Source organism: Daucus carota, chromosome 5 (genome assembly GCF_001625215.2).
Source record: "Daucus carota subsp. sativus chromosome 5, DH1 v3.0, whole genome shotgun sequence".
Classification (NCBI taxonomy): domain Eukaryota; kingdom Viridiplantae; phylum Streptophyta; class Magnoliopsida; order Apiales; family Apiaceae; genus Daucus; species Daucus carota.
In genome coordinates, this window is record NC_030385.2 from 33996984 (window position 1) to 34016872 (window position 19889).

Sequence of the window (19889 nt, forward strand, 5' to 3'; positions counted from 1 at the left end):
TTTAACTAAAATTCATGATTTATTTTAAAATTTTCATATTAATTAATCACCCCCAATTCATTAAAGATATATATAATTAAATTTACAAACTAGATTTTATAATTATAACATATAAGATACATATATAATATAAATATAAATTAAAATTATATATATTTTGGACAATTCGGTCTATTCGGTCCGGACCGAAATATTTTTTTACGGACCGGACCGGACCGAACTTTATTTCGGTCTATTCGGTCCGGACCGAATGGACCGAACTTTCAGAAAATTAGGACCGAACCGAACCGAATTTATACGGTTCGGTCCGGTTTTTCGGTTCCGGTTCGGTTTTGCTCACCCCTACATGTATGTCAGTGATTACATATATTTGTCAAGCTCGTCAATCTTCTTGGTAAATTTTGACCAGCAACGACAAATCAACCTTATTATAATACTCTTTTCACATGATTAAATTATTTTAGGTTGTGTTTGGAAGTATGTATTTCATTTCAAATTTTGAATTTCAAATGAAATGATTTAAGGTGTTATTTCAAATTCTCAGTTTTATATTAGATATTTGAATGTTATGGATTTCAAATTTAATTCATATCGAACTTGTTTGTGTATCCAAACGTGTCATTTGATCAAATTCAAGATTTCAAATAAAATTCAAGTTCCCAAACATAGACATTAAAATAATTATTAAATCTCATTTTTAATATACTGAATGGTTGGTTAAACACTATTGCCCTGACATACTGGCAGGAGAAGGTCGTGCATGCTTGAATGTAGGGGTGAACATGGGTTGGGTTGGGCGGGTTTTTAGAAAAAAACGACCCAACTCAATTAGTGCGGGTTAATAAAAACTTAACCCATTAACCGGAAAAAATTTATATAACCCAACCTTACCCAACCCAATTAATTTGGTTTGGGTCGGATTGGTTTGGGTTAGACTTGCGAAAATAATAATTAATAAAAATTTAGTCATTCATCGGGATAGGAAAAAAAAAATATACTCACTCGCACGTCGATAGCTAGTAACAGTCGGCATACATATATTTATAGTTACTCAGTTTCTATGAATCATTCACTAATATTAGTCGATGCGTAAGTTTTTTAATTGAAGAGAGAAGCCTATTACATTAGTGAAACATTTGAACAATGGTGAAATAATAAGAAATTGTTGTATACACCCTCAGTTACGGACTCTTATTTATAAGTTATACATCAGTTCATTAACAGATCATTAATCATGTTCAAATTCCAAAAGTCATCATTTACATTTTATAGTTATCGAGATATTTAAAATTATTCATATTATTATTGTAAATGTATATACACACCCTAGATAAATCAAATTTAGGTTAAAGATTGATCGGGATAAACTTAAGAATGTAAGATAGATATGTAAATATTATACACACACGTATATATATAATCGGGTTGGGTTGGGTTAGTTAGGGTTAAAATCTGTAAAACTCTGACCCAACCCAACTTTATCGGGTTTTTTAAAAATTAACCCATTTATTTTTCGGTTTTGAACGGGTCGGGTTAATCGGCCTAAAAAAGGGTTGGTTTGGGTTGGGTTAGCGGGTTGAACGGGTTTATGTTCACCCCTGCTTGAATGTATATTCACTTCACTAGGTCATCGGTTGACCCCGGTAAAGCATAAAAGTCCTCATCAGAATTCATTTCCAGACATATGCTATCATGCAATATGAGTTGGGATAAACCCAATTCATTTCCAAACATATGCTATTATGCAATATGAGTTAAGTATAAACCAGAGTGATCCAAATTTTGGATTAACAAATAATACTGATCAAATTTGGATCACTGTTCACTGATCCAAATTTGGATCACCTACTTTATAATAAAATAATGATTTTGTTAATTTTATATCTTTTGTTTATCGAACTTAGAATTAATTTATAATTATTAATATTTAATTAATAAATAATAAAATTGATATTACTAAAAACTTACAATAATAGGAAAGCAGATTTCATTGAAATTAAAAACAGTGTACATGTAAGCATAAAATAAAGCGTACTCCCTCCGTCCCACCAGGTTCTTTACACTACCTTTTGGCACGCATTTTGATGCTCTTATAAAGTATAATTTCATAATGTTTTTTTTAAATCCTGAAAAAAAAAAGTTTGACGTTTAAACTTTTATTCAAAAAAAAAAAATAAATTAAAATAAGATTATTGATCATTACTATTATCATTGCTCAACATGTAATCATCCTCATCTTCAGGACCATCATAGTGTTTTACATACAAGTCTATCTCATTATTGTTTGACTCACCAAATTTAATCATCTGTTCAATGTGTTGTTCGGTTACAATTATTTGTAAATCAGAATCTAAAGACAACATAAGTACTCTGTCAATTATTTGTAAATCAGAATCTAAAGACAACATAAGTACTCTGTAGTAATAGATAGTCTCCAGTCCGATGTAACCTAAAGCCTAACTTTTACACGTAGATAATCCTAACTAACCTTTCCACTATCTTGATAGTCATAAATTGTCAAATGCTCAATAATATAAGATTCAATAATATAAGATGTAGTTGGATAACGTTTTAACTTCCCCGTGGTACAACCTTACACTCATCAGTTTATCTCTATATTCTGTCATAAAAGGATTACATACAAATAAAATTGAGCAATAATATTTAGTATCACATAACCTAACATATACTTCATTGAGAGATTACTTGTATGCTAAGTATGTCTACATACACACCACAAAGTTACAAAATAGAAAAAAATAAATATATATGTACACGCACATGAAGGGTTTCACACCATACAAAAAAAGGTTTGGTTCCATCATCCATGGAAGCTCTCATAGACATGACACCTTCAGCCTTCGAGCTTTTGTTTCAACTCACTAATATTTTGGAAAGCAATTCTTACAATTTTGAATGAAGTTTTGATCATAAGAGGGTTTTAAAATATCTGAGTTACGGTGTTTTTTGGAGAATGTGTCATGATTTATAATATAAGTCGGATAGGTGTCGATTGTAAGCCACATTTCGAGCTGCCTTTCTTTTTGACCTGAATTGGTTGTGGTGTTCAACTACTCAAATATAATAGGCAAGTCTATCCATATTTTTAATCTAAGAGTTTATGTGTACAAACCTATGTCCAATTAAGCCTAGATTATATGATAATTGTTTGGGGTAATATAATATATTTCTTATGTATATTATTATATGCTTAGACTAATTGTCTTCCTTACAGGTTGGGCTTGGCCAACTTATCACTGTCCGTCGATACTTGACCAGGAGGACTCGAACTCATTTCGAGTACCTGGAGAAGTTTCAAGTTGATCTGGCAATAGGTTGCAATGGCTATAATTAGGTTGGTGAGCATGTTGGAAGTACTCATGGCACTTCTTTGGAGAGTGTATGCAGATTTTCAAATGTTGCAAGGGCTTTGCGTTTTTTAGGATTTGGCATCAGTGTTGAGATGATGCATCGGTATTCTGAGCTTACACAGGATAGAGGGTGAGATGATGCATCGGTATTCTGAGCTTACACAGGATAGATGATATGATGGATGATGATGGAGCTGACATACTTGAGGTTGGGTGCTTGTACTCGTTGATTAATCATGAAATCGGACGTAAAAAGACTGCTATGAACATGAGGGAAGATCTTGACTAGTGAACTATGTAAAAAGATGATAAGCTATTCTGATTTTAAAACTGTTACGTGACACTTACAAAATATATCATGGGGATCTTTCATCTGCATTTTCATTTTTTTAAGTCTTTTTTTTTCTCTCTTCACTCTAGCCGCCCCCTCTTTTCATCCCGACGGGGCTTCCATCGATTTTCCGGTGGAAAGCCCTAAATCTTTCCGTTTAATTGCTTGTTCTTTGATTATTCTTGCTTGTTTTTCTGATCTTCTTAATAAATCTCCCTCTTCGGGGAAAGTTTTCGTAGATCTATATCATCGAAACTTTCGATTTTCATTTTGGTGCTTAAAAATACATAATTAACTTTGTTTGATTTTGTAATTTGATAGAACTATTTGAATTTTATATATATAGTGTTGTTAGGTTTTCATAAAATTGGGGTAAACTCAAAGCCGACACAAATTTAAGCGACTCTCGTGGATTATAGGTCAACTACGCCTGGACTCTTCATGTCAATTAAATTTTAGAGATGTTTATGAATTTTACCTCAATTTTGTATAGAATTTCGTATCAAACCCCATATATATTTTTATCAATTGATAGTAGATTATATCATAATAAATGAAGTCCAACATTAAGAGGGTGGGCGTTTAATTCATAAGAGCCGGTTAATCAAAACCTTATTTCATGTGTGTAATAATTTATAATTTATAATAAATATAGGATATGGCAGAAGAGAGGTGATACGGCTTGAAAATGTTGTCCTGGTGATATAATGCATCGCGAGGACATTGTTGGATCAATTGTGTTTATCAAATGCCCAAAATCAATATACTTATATAAAGGAGAAGCGAGGGGTGTGTAGGTAGCGCCGCTCACATCACTCTGTTCTATTTTTCTAATTTTCTGGAATTTTTGGATGAAAAATATCAAAAATTAGAACTAAAAAATAAAGCAAATAAATTACCTTTTAAGTGAAGGCTATTTATATAGTATTAAAAAAAAATAAAGGTTGTTGCAAACAAAGGTAGTTATAAACCGCTATGTGGGAGTCGAATATAGTCTTGACATGATATTGATGGATGATATTAATAAATTAACTATTAGTGATTTATGTTTGTTGGTTATTCTTTTATAATATTTATTTTGTTCATTGGACATGTTTGTTGTCAATTTTTATATGATTTACACAGGAAAATGTTATTCATGCATTATCTTTTTGTTCCGTTCAAACAACTTCTAAGTGAAGGCTGTTTATACAGCATTAAAAAATAAAGATTGTTATAAGTAAGGGTAGTTATTGACTGCTATCTCACGGATTTAAGTTAGATGTTTTTGTGCAGATTCAATCCAAAAAAATTGGAGGAAAGTGACAATGTAAGAACATGATTACTTTTCAAAAAAAAATATGATTCATCGTACCTTAAATTGTTAATTACGTGTAGAAATTTATTTTCATTTTTGCATTATGAATTATAGTCCAATTTTGCAAATTTATATATTAGTATTGGTATTACATATTAATTTTATTTTATCTTAAAAATATTAATTTTGAATTATAAATGCACTTTTTTTTGACTAATATGGCTTATAGCCTTACAAAGTGAGTATCTGTCGAAGATATTCTCGGGGTGAGCCAGAGTCGAACCCATGACCTGGGACGACAGAGGATAAACCCTTAACCACTGGGCTTAGGCCTGTAAACGGATCGGATTTGGATCGGATTTAACTAAATCCAAATCCTGATCCATTTAAATTTATCGGATTCGGATCGGATCGGATCAGGAGTCGGATATTTTACAAGTCAATCCATATCCGGTCCATTCGGATCGTGGATAATCGGATCGGAGATCCGATCCACCAAATATTATGAAATAATTATTTTTTACGTGAACAATGTTTTAACTTTCATATAGAAAAAAATGATATTTTCTAGTTATATTAATTCATGAATTTTAACGTAACAAGCACACAAAAAAACAACAAATAAAACAGTAAAGTAAAGTCTGCAGTTTCATGTTATTAATAAAAATGCAACCGAAAAACTTTGTTGGTTGTTCTTATGCATAGAATGTATCAAGTAATTAGAAAAATAATAAATAAATTGCTTAATATTTTTGGAGGAAGCAAATTATGCTCTACTCCTCTATTACTAAAGATTAAAATCATTAAATATGTCTTAAATACAAATCAGGTGATTGAGGAGGTGTTAATGGAAGAGTTTAGCTTCCCAATATTTATTATACTTACTCTACACAAAAAAGAAAAGAGTGATTATTAGATTAACCGGATAATAAGAGTGTAAGCCATGTCAAGATTTAGAAGCGGCTGATCGGTTATAGGAAAACATGATTTAGAATTTTGTCTTCTAATTTTTGAAAATTTTATTTTGTATGTAATAATATAATATAATATAATATAATATAATATAAAATATATAATATAGTTAAGCATGAATCGGATCGGATCGTTAACAGATCGGATTTGACCATATCCATATCCATTCTTTATCGGACCGGATTATTATCGGATCGGATTATTAACAGATCGGATTTTTTTAATAAGTATCCATATCCATTTATTTAACCACGGATCGGATCGGGTCGGATCGGATATCCGATCCATTTACAGGCCTAACTGGGCTATCCGATCGTGCTCATCATAAGAATCTCATTCTTCTAGACTTACGGTATGCAGTAGCAGCAGCAGTTCGCTTGAAAAATTATGGAATAATCTTCCCAGTGAACTTGTTTCAGAAATTGCAAAGTATTTGGGGATTAAAGATCTTATTCGTTTTCGTAGAGTCTGTAAAGATTGGTTAGCTGCTTCTTATTCATGTTCAGCTCAGATTGAGTTTTGTCGTGACCCTTGGATATTACGTTCTCCAATCAAAGAAAGTTCAAACAATTACATACTGTACAACCAATCTGAAACTTGGGTTTTCTGCTTAATAAAAAATGGCTACCTGAGATCTACATCAGAATAAACAAAATTGATTATTTGCTTTTGAAGATGAAGTCATTTTATCTCCACGTTAATTATTACATGTTTGCCGTGGAGCGGAAAGAATTAGAAATAAAGAAAGATGCTGATTTTCTGGTTTGCGGAACAAGGGTGAAAAAACACGGTTACGATTGTTACACCCGTCATTTAAACGTGAAGGGAACTACGGAAGAGTGGGACAGAGTGATCTTGTTTCATCTAGGGATGGCAACGGGTCAGATCGGGTCGGGTTTCTTGAGATCCACATCCGATCCATTATATTTCGGGTCGGTTCGGGTCCGAAATATGAAGATTCAGATCCGATCCGTCGGGTTTTTTCGGGTTTCGGTTCGGGTTCGGGTCTAATTCGGGTATTTAAAAAAATAAAATTAAATACAAATTAAAAATTATATATCTATAAAAAATGTGATTATGGATTTTATTTAACTTTAGAAATATAAGAGCATCTCCAACCTCACAAAACCCTTAGGTAAAAAATGAGTTGGCATACCATATATAAAAAATATAGCCAATCTGTTGAAAAAAGCGCACTCCAACCACATGAAACTGTTGTCTATAATTTTAGCCAACCTCCTATGGATGGCTATATTTGTCGAACCTCTACAGGTCTGTAAAAAATCTGTAGGAAGATTACACATCATTTATTACTATATTGAACTGATATATTCTATTTTAACAAACTAAAATATTAATAACATACTATTTTTAAATTATAGCCAACCAATATAGCCAATACCGTCGAAGCAAAATGTCTTACAGGTTCAACAAATTTTACATAATGTCTTACAGGTCCAATTTAGCCAACGATTATAGCCAACACCGTTGGAGATGCTCTAAAAAAGGGAATTACATGCTTCATTTATTACAATAAACACGTGAAACATGTTAACTCAATTGTATACAATCATTTAACTTATCATTTATGTTTTAATATTTTTATTGTATTTAAATTTTTTAATGCACAATAATTGAGAAAAATAAAATATTGATGTAATAAATATAAATTCCATGTTGCAAATATAAAATTAAGTAAAATGTTAATATTCATACCTAATAATTCATAATATTTCAATATATATACTTTACATTTAACATATATGTGTGTGTGTATACTATATCGGGTTTCGGGTTCGGATCGGGTTTAAATCGGGTTTCGGATTTCGGGTCGGGTCTCGGTTCGGAATACTTGAGATCCAGATCCAAACTTTTTCGGGTCCAAAAATAAGATCCAGATCCGGATCCAAATCCAAAAAAATCGGGTTCGGATACCAATCGGGTCGGAACAGGTCGGGTATCTATCGGGTCGGGTAAAAATGCCATCCCTAGTTTCATCCAAGGTTTCATCAGATTGCTCCTGGTGAGGGCTTTCTGGCCTTGTTTTACTTTGTGTCCAATATTGCTATCAGTAATTTGGAGAAATTATATATAATTAAATTTTGCGTATTTTACCATCTGAAATGAATAACCTTTGTAAACAGGATGGCGTCAAAATATATAATTTCTAGGTTGTTGATTAAAATAATATAAAATACTAATTATGTAAAATTCATTTATGAGATTATGGAGATCATTTCAGTTGGTGGTTAATTCTAGCCAAGCGATGGACAAAAGAAATTTTGTTGCCACAAGGATTCGAACAATAATTTTAACTAAACGAGGGACAAAAGAAACTTTGTTGTCACAGGGATTCGAACAATTGTGTTGCAACAAGTTGGATTCGAACTTGTGCCTTCATTGAGAAGATCTAACTCCACACAATCACGGAGTAAAATAAATTTTCACAGGGTTAAACAAATTTTCTATTAAAAATATAGGAGATATATACATATATTACTAAGTTCACCGTACAAAAATATATGCATATATTACGAAGATCAGTAGCCTGCCCCGTCCCGTCCATGGGATTATGGAAATGCCCTAACAAGCCCGGTGAGAACCCTATGCTGCAATACTAGTACTTCATTGTTTTTTTTTTAAGTAAATGTATCACCGTACTTACTAATTCTTATAAAACGGTTTATACAACTATACCTTAGGATTAATTCTATTGACAACTTTTAATAAATCGCATCAATTTATCTAGAAGTTTTCAGTTAACGTCGAACTAAACTTTGATAAATCTTTGCCAAATTAGTAACAAAATGTTGAGCTCGGGTGAAACACAAGAAAACATCCTTCATCAATAAGAAAAAAAAAATGGAACCTCAGCTACCCTCTAGACAAGTTAACCGCAATCGACATGTTGCACAGGCCAGCTACCTGTTATAGCACAAAATTATCTTCTCTGGTCACGCCATCTACGGTCACCGTGCCGGGCGTGATCCCTGAACTCAGGGTGCCGCGGTTGCAGCTGCGGCCTCGACCTATCAACCCTATAATTTTGACCATTAGTTGTTCTAGCCTGTCCATAACTCCAAACAGGTGGTTGTGATCGAACCGGACTGTTATCTGGACTCCAAGTATCATACCACGTATCACCAACCGTTTCATTTCTATTACTTGGAGGAACTATTAGAGCCTGCTGAGTTCCTCCAGCATATGCATTATAGTTATTATAATTAGTGTGAAATTCAGAGTTTGGAGTCAGATTCGGTTGATCCCTCCAAGAGGCTGTCGAAAAACGAGCATCAGGGACGTCTGCTGAGGGTTGCCTCATTTGAGACCGAGCTGATGTTGGCATTAAGTTGGGCATCTGTAAAGGAGCAGCCAAAGAATTGTGTTGAGCCAAATTACTGACTGTAAAATTATTTTGGTTTTGGAGAGTTTCTGAAGCAGTTTGATTTAAGGGGACTGCAACACGGGCTCGCTCAGGCAATGTTGCACTTGTAGCTCTTTGATACATTGGCGTTTCTGTGACTATTGGTTCCGCCGGAGCCGGGGCAATTACTGGTCTTTGGGGATAGGGTAGAACCGTGCCAGTAGAATATACATGGGGTTGTACTGTGGCAATAACAGCTGAAATGTGACTTTCTTCTCCATAAACTGTAGAGGGCTGCCATGAAAAAGAATTTCTCGAGCTCTGTGCTTCCCATCCACTCTGCAAGAAAGGAAAAGGAAACAAAACATAACCAAATCCATCAGTTAAGCCCAGAAGAAAACCACCATATAATTAACAGCAAAGTTCGTGAACTGGTGTCCAAATTATTAATTTTTAATAAAATGATATTCACAAGCTGTCACATCAAAAGTTCCCACTTTCTAAGAACTTCCCACGGACCAGAATTATGCCAGGGAAAATTGTGTGGCCTACCACCATAGGCCATAGCTATGCTAGTCATCACGTTTCTAATTTCTTACTAAAAGAGTATCAGATCCATTTGCAACTTTCTTTATCAATTTTAATAATAACTCAGAACATAGAGAATTCTTTAGTTTCTCTTTCATCATTTGATTGGGTGATACTATTGGGTAAAACCAAGCAGCCGATCCCCTAACTTCTAACGGGTAATTATTTCACCGGCAAGAACACTTCTTTACGGATCTTAGTCCATTAAAGTGGGGGAATGGTGATATAAAAAGAAAAAGAAAATGTAGGAGGAGAAGATGATTTGAGAAATTGCCACAACATTTTATAACTTTCAAGAGTTGTACAGTTGCTGCTTAAAACACGCACCGTTACAGGATTGCTGGAAGGAGTTGGGGATGGAAGAGAAACTTCAATCTGCTCCGGGGCTTTGGTGCCTATACCAGTTAAACTACTGACAGCACTACTAACCCCATTTGACTTGAGCATATCAAGTAATTTCATAGTATCTTGACTTGATAAGTTACCACCACCTTCTGCAGACGTCAATGCAAAAACAAGATCTGGGTTTTTCAATAAAACGGCAAGCAATTCAAAATCAGGCTCAGGCATGTTCCCATTCGTTATCACATTACTACTTTGTGATGTTGTGGCTGCAGAAGTAACTGGAACTTCATTTTGACTCTGAGAAGCAATTATTTCTGTGCCATCAGCATCAGGCAACTGTTCGATTGGTATTTCCGGGGTCAATGAGTCATCATAATCAATCTCACGATCCCAAGGTTCCTTGGGATCTGAAGGTATTTCATGGATTGTTTTATAGATTATTTCTTTCTCCCGACGAATTCTGTTTCTCTGGAACTCTACTTCTTTGCTATCTACACCAGTGCCAACCATCCAGCCAATATTAATTCTCATTTCTGCATTACAGAAAAAAGTTTCAGGCTTAAAACTGCAAAGAATACAAGTTATAACCCAAAGAACAAGTGCAGAGAGTTAAACTATATAATAGGTGAAAGATGAACCAACAAGAGAACTACCGCCAAACTATTCCCAATTGAATATTCAATGCTACCTTGAACATTACAAGAATTAATTGCAGCCATCACATTTGTTGATTTGCAGCAAATAGCAAAACCGCCCGCATAGCCCGTGAATTAAAAAAAAATTGTGTTTCCCTACCTCTCAAATTGTATAGAGATGGGGGTGACTAAGAAATTGGATGAATTTGTTTGACAAACTTAAAAAACTGGGTAAAAAAAATATGAAACAAGGATCTTAGAATTTGGATGATATTCATGTTTCACAAAACAATAAACAATCAAATGAGCAAATATATAGTTAATAATCATGCAGAAATCAAGACTGCCCTTTATAAAGCCACTTGCCATGATACATCCAGCTTTTTGTTTCAAGATGTAAACAATCTGATGTGTTTTGAAATAAACAGAATAAGATCCTCAATATTACAAACAATACAGCATCCAATCAATGAGCCCAGTAAAATTATAGATTCGGTTTCTGTTCTTCAGTTATTGGCAATACAGTTTTAAGTAGAAGCCAGAATAATGAATTTTGAATCGATTACTATGCTACAAAACTGGGTACATAACAAACTCGGGAAAATTAATTTTAAGCGCGACTTGCAAGGAGAGCTGGGCTTTCTTGCAAAAATAAAAACAGAGAGCTTAATTATATTTACCGAAACAGGACCGCTGAAGAGAAGAGGGCGAGCCATAAAAAGATCAAGATAAATTAGAGTCGAAGCACAAGCGGATGAGATTAAAGAAACAGAATTGCATGCTATGTTGCTCAAGACTCAGTTACTGAGTGACGCATAGATGCATACAGCACATATCCATCTATTGAACCCAAAAAAATTTGAAAGAACACATGGACACAGTCCGATTCGTAGGACAGACATAATTTATAGATACGTAAATAGGGTCATGTTCCTCTTAGAACCCTTAGAACCTTCTAGTATTAATAAGGGTTCTGCAGCACAAACTGCACATGCAAAAAGTGTCTTGTTTATGTATTATATTTTTAAATTTATTTTTGAACATACACAACGATGCAAAATAGCATGCATTTAGATTTAGATCCTGGAAATTTATTTAAAATTTAGGGTTCTGTAGCAGAACCTTCATGAATAAATTATCACCAAAACCGTGTAAAAGTAATTGAAAGATCTCAAATTAAACATAACTTTCCAAGGGACTTTACACGTGTGGCGTATTTTTCTTCTCATTTTCATTTGTTCTACCATCCATTTTATCTTTTAGCATCACAAGTTCATCTTATATGTGATCTATTAGTCGGACAAAATGCCCATATTTAAAATCAAAGATCATACACGGAACAAATGGTGAAGACGACCAAAACCAGAGGCACGGTAACAAAGATTACACGAGAACAAAGGAAGGAAAGTGAGGACATGAGGCTACAGTTCTGTTTTAAGGAGAAAGCACAAGCTGCCATGTTTTAGGCTTTGTTTTCAGCATTTTTAGGCCAAGGACATCAACTCAGTGGTTTCTCAACTTTTTTGTGTTTAATTTGCTTTTCGCTGCCAATTTGAATCTCGCATTAGCACAATCTTGCATCTACCAGCAAAGCATGTTTTAAAACACTCAGGCTTTTCTTTATTCTAAGAGGAAGTTCAAACTGCAGAAGAAAGAAAACAAAAATGGACACTATTTAAGAGTTACCAACTACTCAATATCATGGGATTTGTTACACCCTTGTTTTTAATCAATTATTCAAGTTTAATCTCAAATGAACGGGGTTAGCTGACCTGGCAACTTCAGATTAGAAAAACTCAATTTAACAAAGTCCAGTTGTGTCCCTCCATCCCTTTTTAGTTATTCAGTTTTGACTTTCAATGGTCAAATTGACCAAAGTTTGACTGGACTTTATATATTATATAATTAAACAAATATTAAAAAATTATGGCCCTGTTTGGGAATTAGCGGTTAGCTGTTAACAAATTAAATTAGATGTTTTGACTAGCCGATTGAATTAGTTGTTTGGTAATTAGCTTATTGATTAGCACTTTCTGTCACAGACCATAACTTCTAACCAAAAAAACTCCTCAAAGTAGCTCTTTCAAAATTAGCTTTTTGGATCCAAACCTCTATTTCAATCCGCTAATTACCAAAACACTAATATTAGCATATTCTAGTGGTCAAACCACTAAAACACCTCAAATCTCTAATTTTTCCCAAAACCTCTAACTTCCAAACAGGACCTCTATCATCATAAAGTACATAAAATCTATTTTAAAATGCAATTTTAAGTTCTAAAAATAAAAATAAAAATTGTCCTTAATCTTTGGTCAAAAATGGTCAATTTGACCACTGGAAATCAAAAGTGGACAATCAAAAAGGGACGGAGGGAGTAATATTTACTGTGATTTCTATTTCACATCTGATCGTTTAATTTAGGACGGAGAATATCACACAAAATACACATCTTGATTTTTAGTTATAAAACAGTTGGAATCTCGCTGCTTAGCCGCATATCATACATTTATCAGTTCATCCGAAAGGTAAAAAGTTTACTAACTAATTTCAAACACTGCTTCACAATTTGGAAGATATCAATAACAACCAGCATATGTGAGGTAAAGAATAAAAAATCTGCCTGGTTACATTGTGACCACTATTCTATTCGTCCTGTTTTCTCGTCAACTAATCCCGTCATAAATGTTAAACACCTTTTAATCGAGAACTTCAGAACATGCCTCCAAGGGATAGTGGATAAACTGATTTAACTCGTGAAATCAATAATATAACAAAGAAATAAGTAGTTTTATTCTTTTTGTTACTCCCATAAACTTCACCCGCAATGAAACGAGCAACTTCATTTTACTATCGTGACAATCATCTTTCTAATTTGCACATTATTCCCAAGCCAAGAACATAGAAGTAATATCATTGCCACCATTTTGGTACTTAAACCGATATACTGATGCATTTGCAAAACATTAAATTAGATTCTAATACTATGCTATCAGGAGAAATTCGATCAATACTTGTATAGTCCCAGGAAATTATTGATAAGCTGTAAAACTGCACAGTTCTAATTGCTTGAGCCATAAGATTGAATTTAGTACAAGCCGCTTTACTTTTATAGGTATTCCACAGTCCTGTCCAAATGTCCAAAGATTAACATTTGCACCACTTATAAAATTTGTAAAGCATATCCGTGTGAGAAATTTAAAAGAAAATTAGTTAGTAAACGAAGTATCTGGAGTGAACATGTACAATTTCAGAACGAGCACAATATCTGCCGGACATTAAACAAGTAGTTAAAAGTATAAAGCATAAGAGATAATTTAGATGCTATATCTCATTTCAATTACTTTCTAGGTACTCTCAAAAAGGTATTCTATGTCAAATTTTTAATGTAGTTAGTTGTAGGTATACCAGAAAGAGAAATTGAATAGGTATACCTGGGGGTGTCTGCCATGAAATCTGCTCCCTCTTGATCTTTTTAAATGCAGGCTCATATACATCCTGATTCATCTTGTTAGATATGGACGCTACTTTTGGCTCGTTAGTCAGAGGCTTCTTTTGCTCCTCAACTTTAGTGCGTACATACGACTTTGATGAAGACTGAGGCCCACTAACTTGAGGATTAGACACTTTCTTAGGGCTTCCATCAGAAGTAGCAAGGGGTTTCCCATATTTGCTCTGCATAAACTGAGCACGTAGTTTGGCTTTTTGGATCTCGTCAGCTGAAAGAGGTCGCCCTTGAGTTGCAGGTAGCGACCTTGCAAGCTGTGAACTTCTTCCAGTAACTTTCTGTCCAGGTTGCTCCAACTGCTGGACTCTTCTACGCTCTCTGGTTTCTTCTTATTACTTAAGGCAACCAACTATTTGCTCTTTACGCATGTACAACTAAGACAATAGACTATTACTTAAGAAGTTATGCATAAGCAGAAGATTTTGTAAATTTATCAGAAATGAAAAATGCTGATAGTAAGCAGATTGGCTACACAAATTCAAGGGGCGTATATAATAGCAAGCAGATCGGCTACACAAATTTAGGGGGCATTTTTTACTTCTTTGTTTAGGTTGGGATATGTAGAATATTAATCTGTGTTAGATTTGTAAAAACACCAGGAGGGACACATTTGGTCATTGTAAATGGGGAGAATCGCCGCACAAAGCTGACAAATTCTTCATCCATCTAGGCCTTTATTTTTATTATTCAACACTTTTGTGTAAAGATGATGATATATTTAAAAACACATATAACCACAAATCAGACTATTTTAAACCTTAGATTATCTCAGGAACAAAGATATAACGTGTCCACTAGTCCCAGTCAATAGAGAACTCATTAATTTGAAATATAGAAATAGTAATCAAGTGGATCAAAGATCATTGCAAATATCACCAGAGTTCCTCAACTATCTGAAGTCAAACTTGACTTATTAGGATGCTGGGAATTTTCAGCAACCCTGCCTTGAATCTGGTTTAACACAAATTGGCCTACTATATTATATTTTACTTAGGTACTCTTTCAATCACAACCTACATGATTGTATCTCTATAAATACTTAATGCCGCATAATATCAAACAGTGTCAACTGCAAGGCTGCAATTGTGTAATCCCAGTTCAATTAGCCGTAGCTCTGTGTTAATTATTCCACAGTTCACTTGATCTATGTAAGTTTAAACGGTTCACATAAAGCTTGATATTATAGATCATAAAAAGCCCATGTCCATTATGATTCACATTAACTAGAATTTCAAAGCAGGAACTGTCACAAGGATACGGGATGAAGAACCTCTAACAAGTTTCTTAGAGTCATCCACTGAAGAAAGCAATTTCAATGGCTGTGAAGACTCCAACTTCCTGAACAATAAAAGGGTGCTTTAACACACTGCCTGTAATATATATCATGAGCAGAATGTTTCACCAAAGATGCCTACATACCTTGAGTTCTCTGTGCCAGAATAACATTTAATAGCAGGGTCCTGCTGTGAACAAAGTAACATTATCAGTAAACTAAAAACTTCAAGCAGTTTTCAAGGAGAAGGCATCAGTATTACAAAGTAATTTCCAATAATCACTGGGGACTAAAAATATTTTTCATTTGATTGATGCAGGTTCCAGTTATGTGAAGCACTTACAAGGTTATCAGCTTTCGTCTCCCAGGATTCACTTTCCATTATTTCACCAATGCTGCACACGTAGACTTGACAATAAAATACAAGCAGATAGAAAAAAATACTACTGTCCTACAAAAAAAAAATGGCTGGTTTGGTTTTCAAAGGAAATTTATCATTTATATTTTATACACTAGTACATCCTTGTTCAAGTTAGTGTATTAATATTTTCCAGGTAATAATGTACATGTGACAGATAAAAAAGAAAGTGAAACAGGCATATTTTGTGTTCTGGGAAACGTGAATCAGGTATAAGAACTCACGTATTATCCTCAGCATAATAGGTTTAAAAAATATACAATGCACATATATAAACCCAGACATATTTTCACGACAAGTTAAAATATAAGCTCCACCATTTTTTGTAGGACGGGAATAGAAAATAGCATTATCAACTAGGAAAGAAATAGCCTTGCCTCTGCTTTAATAGCATCTCATCCTGACATTCAGATGTAGATTTCACAGCATTGGGTTTCTTTAAATTTTGGCTCCGCGCAAATAATTTGCTCCATTTAGATAAAAGAACCTTTGCTCTATTTGAGATATCTGATCCTCAAACAAGATATAATGAGATTCCACATATTAAAAAGGAACCAATAAAAGTAAATGTGCATAGATAAGATCTATATTTATAAAAGATGAGCCGTATACTCTGATCAAAAACTATGGCAGTTAAAACAATCTTTAAAATTCAGAGCATTTTTCACTGAATTCTTTTTCCCAATAGGATTATCATATCACATTTATATATTCTAGTGCGCGTTGAAGACACATATTCCACCACGAACAGGACTACAGGGATCCTTGAAAACTAAAATTGACTAGCATTCCAGAAATCATGTGCAGGTAATTTCAAATGCATATACCCGCAACTTGATGAACATATCACAGGTGCACTTAAGCAATATATTACTCAACAATTTAGTTTCATAAATTGCTCCAATCTCACCTCTTGAAAAAGGAACTTCAAATACAGATATTGATGATATCAATTTACATGTAACTAAAACATATAATTCTGCTTCATGATATTGGATTAGGTGCATTTTGTTTTATCATAATGACAGTGGCCATTCAAGTTTTGAGACAACCAAAGACATGCAACACCAACACCATAGTGAATTCTTACAAAATATTGCAAAATGATTAAGTCTGAAGTTAAAATTTCAGTATTTCACATAAGTAAATGGATGAGTTGTCTATCAAAGTCAAGACAAAAACGTATGGTAGAAGTGGGAGTATATTATTATCACATAAAAGCTATGTAACCCACAAAGATCAGCCAACAAAGAGCAACACACCTGATGACCTATAAAACCGAAGCCTATTTACACTTTGTAATATTGCAGACATGTGAGCTGGAAGAGCTTTATGTAGCGGGAGATGACAAAGGACCTGCAGAGGCATATAAAAACCATATCAGGTAATAGAAGTGGACTGTAAAAACAATAGCATAGATTATGCACGTACCTTAATAATGACATGAAGGACAGTTGTTTGTTCTTCCATTGCTGCTTGACCCAACCATGTTGCTAAAATCATAACTCCACCTTTAGTTAAGAACCTAAAATTTCATGAACATATATAGGCTTAATAACATGCCAATATAGTAAATCAGAAAAACTCATGCAGCTGGGACACCTACCAATTGAGTACTGAAGAATCCTGAATCTGCAAGATCCATTCCATCAATTTCACCTGTCCAGAAAACTTATCTTCTTTCCGCATTAAAGTAAAGATGTTCTCAACAAAATGTTTGTCCACATCATTCATGCCAAGCGGAATATCTTCATCTTGTGTAGAGCATGAAGGCCCTTCAGTATTGATAGGAGCCACTGTATTCAGGGGAAGTATACTACTAGGTATGTCAGGATTGGAGGATAATGGTCCTTCCTGTTCTTCTTTACATTTATTGGATCTATTTGCCTTCTCTCCAGATAGCCTAACAAATCTCCTTACTCTCGTGCGTTGACTGTTAAAAAACTCTCGAACCTAAAATTAGAGAGAAAATAATGTAACGTTATAGTCAAATGCAGCAATAGTTCGAATGAATATAGTATTTCAAACTCTTTTTAAATGTATTCTACTAAGTTTAGCTTTTCATACGTCACTAGATATTCAGTCAGGGAACCTTTCCCTCCCCCTTCCAACAAAAAAGGCCCAACACACAAGATAATAGCATAGGTAATCATCACAGAAAGACTTAATTTAGTTCAGTACCAAAAAACATTCTCACAGGCCTCAAAGTTCAATTTATATGCTTTTGTAACAGAATGAATTATTAGATTAATGGTAACAGAACCTGTGTGGCTGTAACCCCAAAAAGAGCACTGATTTCTCTAGACTCCCTCTTGTTGGTTGCATCTTTAATAGAAAAAAATGATTGCATATACTTCATAGCCTTGGGATTAAGCAAATCTCTTGGCCTTTTACCTGCAAAGTCATTGCATTAAGCATGAGTGCATGAAAGCAATAAACAACTATAGAACGAGTAAAACTGAACTTAAATTGTGCAAGTTAATTTTAGAAGTGGTTGTCTATGGAAAGTAGATACAATGGAGTGAATGATGACAAAATTTTACAAACAATAAAAATAACTACTAATTCAAGAAAACCAATAAAAATTATACTTAAACAGGCCGAATAGGAAACTACTGTTGCTTAATTAAAGAACTACCATCTCCGATGCGGAAACAGCATTATGTTTCTCAACTTATCGAGACTTAATACAAGGAAACACTGATGAAAACAAGGGGGAAAAAAAGAGTCTGCCATTTTACCACAAAAGTTCACAATGCCTTACCAATTTTAATTGAAAGAGCACCAGCTGCCTGCATTCAAGAAGAAACAAATCCAACCGTTAATGATAAAAATAAAAGATAATGATGTAAATAAAACTACAGTACTATACCCATCCTAACGAGTAAATAATAACCACTAATTGTCAAAATTGTCACCGGAGAGAATAGTTTTGCACATAGGACCTCCTATATCCACGAATATCTATCAGTAGAGGAACGATACACAGCATAACTTAACTGCACTGTTTCTATCAATCTGACTACAAATAAATATAACATATATAGTCATTTATGTTATACAATTCCAAACACACATCAGTCCAAACGACAAATCATAATACAAACACACGAGCTACACACACATATAATGAAAATGAAGAGAACAAACCATTTCTTGAGAGAGAGGATTGACGCCGGTGAGTTCACATTGCGCGACAACTAAATTCTGCAGATGTTCAATCTGGCTTTGAATCAGCTCCTTCTGCGAATCAATCAAATCATTAAACGACGTCGTGGAGCTCGACACCATCTGTAGCTGATTCACGTCTGATACAGCCATTGTCGACTGGAACAAAGCGGCGTCGTGTTGTGTATAGCAGCCGAATCAAACGGATCGGCGCATTGATTGGGAGATGTTGAATTAGGGTTTGAGATAGTGAATGAACAAAATTAGGGTTTAAAATAGAGGTAATTGATCGACGAGAAAGGGGTGGAACGCGATTTAGGGGAACAGAGCATTCACGCCTGCTTAAAAGATGCAATTGGATTGGGGTAGGAGGGTTAGATTTGGGTATTCGGGTTTAATATTTTTAATTTTATTTGAGACCCCTGAAGGAGGACACTGTACAGTGTACACTCCACCTTACCCCACCCAACTTGAATCCTCACAAAAAAATGACCCGATCAAGATAAATATTTACGGACAAAAACAATTAAAAAATTGTGCCAAATCGAAAATTTTAGATTTTTTATAACTTTAATATGGCTGGGATTTAAAAAATCTTGATAAATTTTACACTTTTTCGAAT

At 34.2% G+C, this 19889-nt stretch overlaps 1 protein-coding gene across 4 annotated transcripts; it reads right to left on the bottom strand.

Annotated features, from left to right (window-relative positions):
- Positions 1-8730: 8730 nt before the first annotated feature.
- LOC108223415 (homeobox protein LUMINIDEPENDENS) lies at positions 8731-19712 on the bottom strand. Of its 4 annotated transcripts, none has more exons than XM_017397680.2 (13): positions 19250-19712; positions 18864-18891; positions 18363-18493; positions 17706-18052; positions 17531-17624; positions 17362-17455; positions 16477-16606; positions 16025-16076; positions 15828-15868; positions 15667-15746; positions 14335-14736; positions 10251-10801; positions 8731-9674 (listed from the first exon to the last, which is right to left on the bottom strand). In XM_017397680.2, the coding sequence occupies exons 1-13, from the start codon at positions 19418-19420 to the stop codon at positions 8913-8915; spliced, it is 2883 nt and encodes a 960-aa protein (XP_017253169.1). In that variant the 5' UTR covers positions 19421-19712; the 3' UTR covers positions 8731-8912. The 4 variants fall into 4 exon arrangements, with proteins under 4 accessions (XP_017253169.1, XP_017253167.1, XP_063950766.1 ...); XM_017397678.2 differs by having other exon boundaries at positions 15828-15871; XM_064094696.1 differs by having other exon boundaries at positions 14335-14733; positions 19250-19711.
- Between the last annotated feature and the right edge of the window lie 177 nt (positions 19713-19889).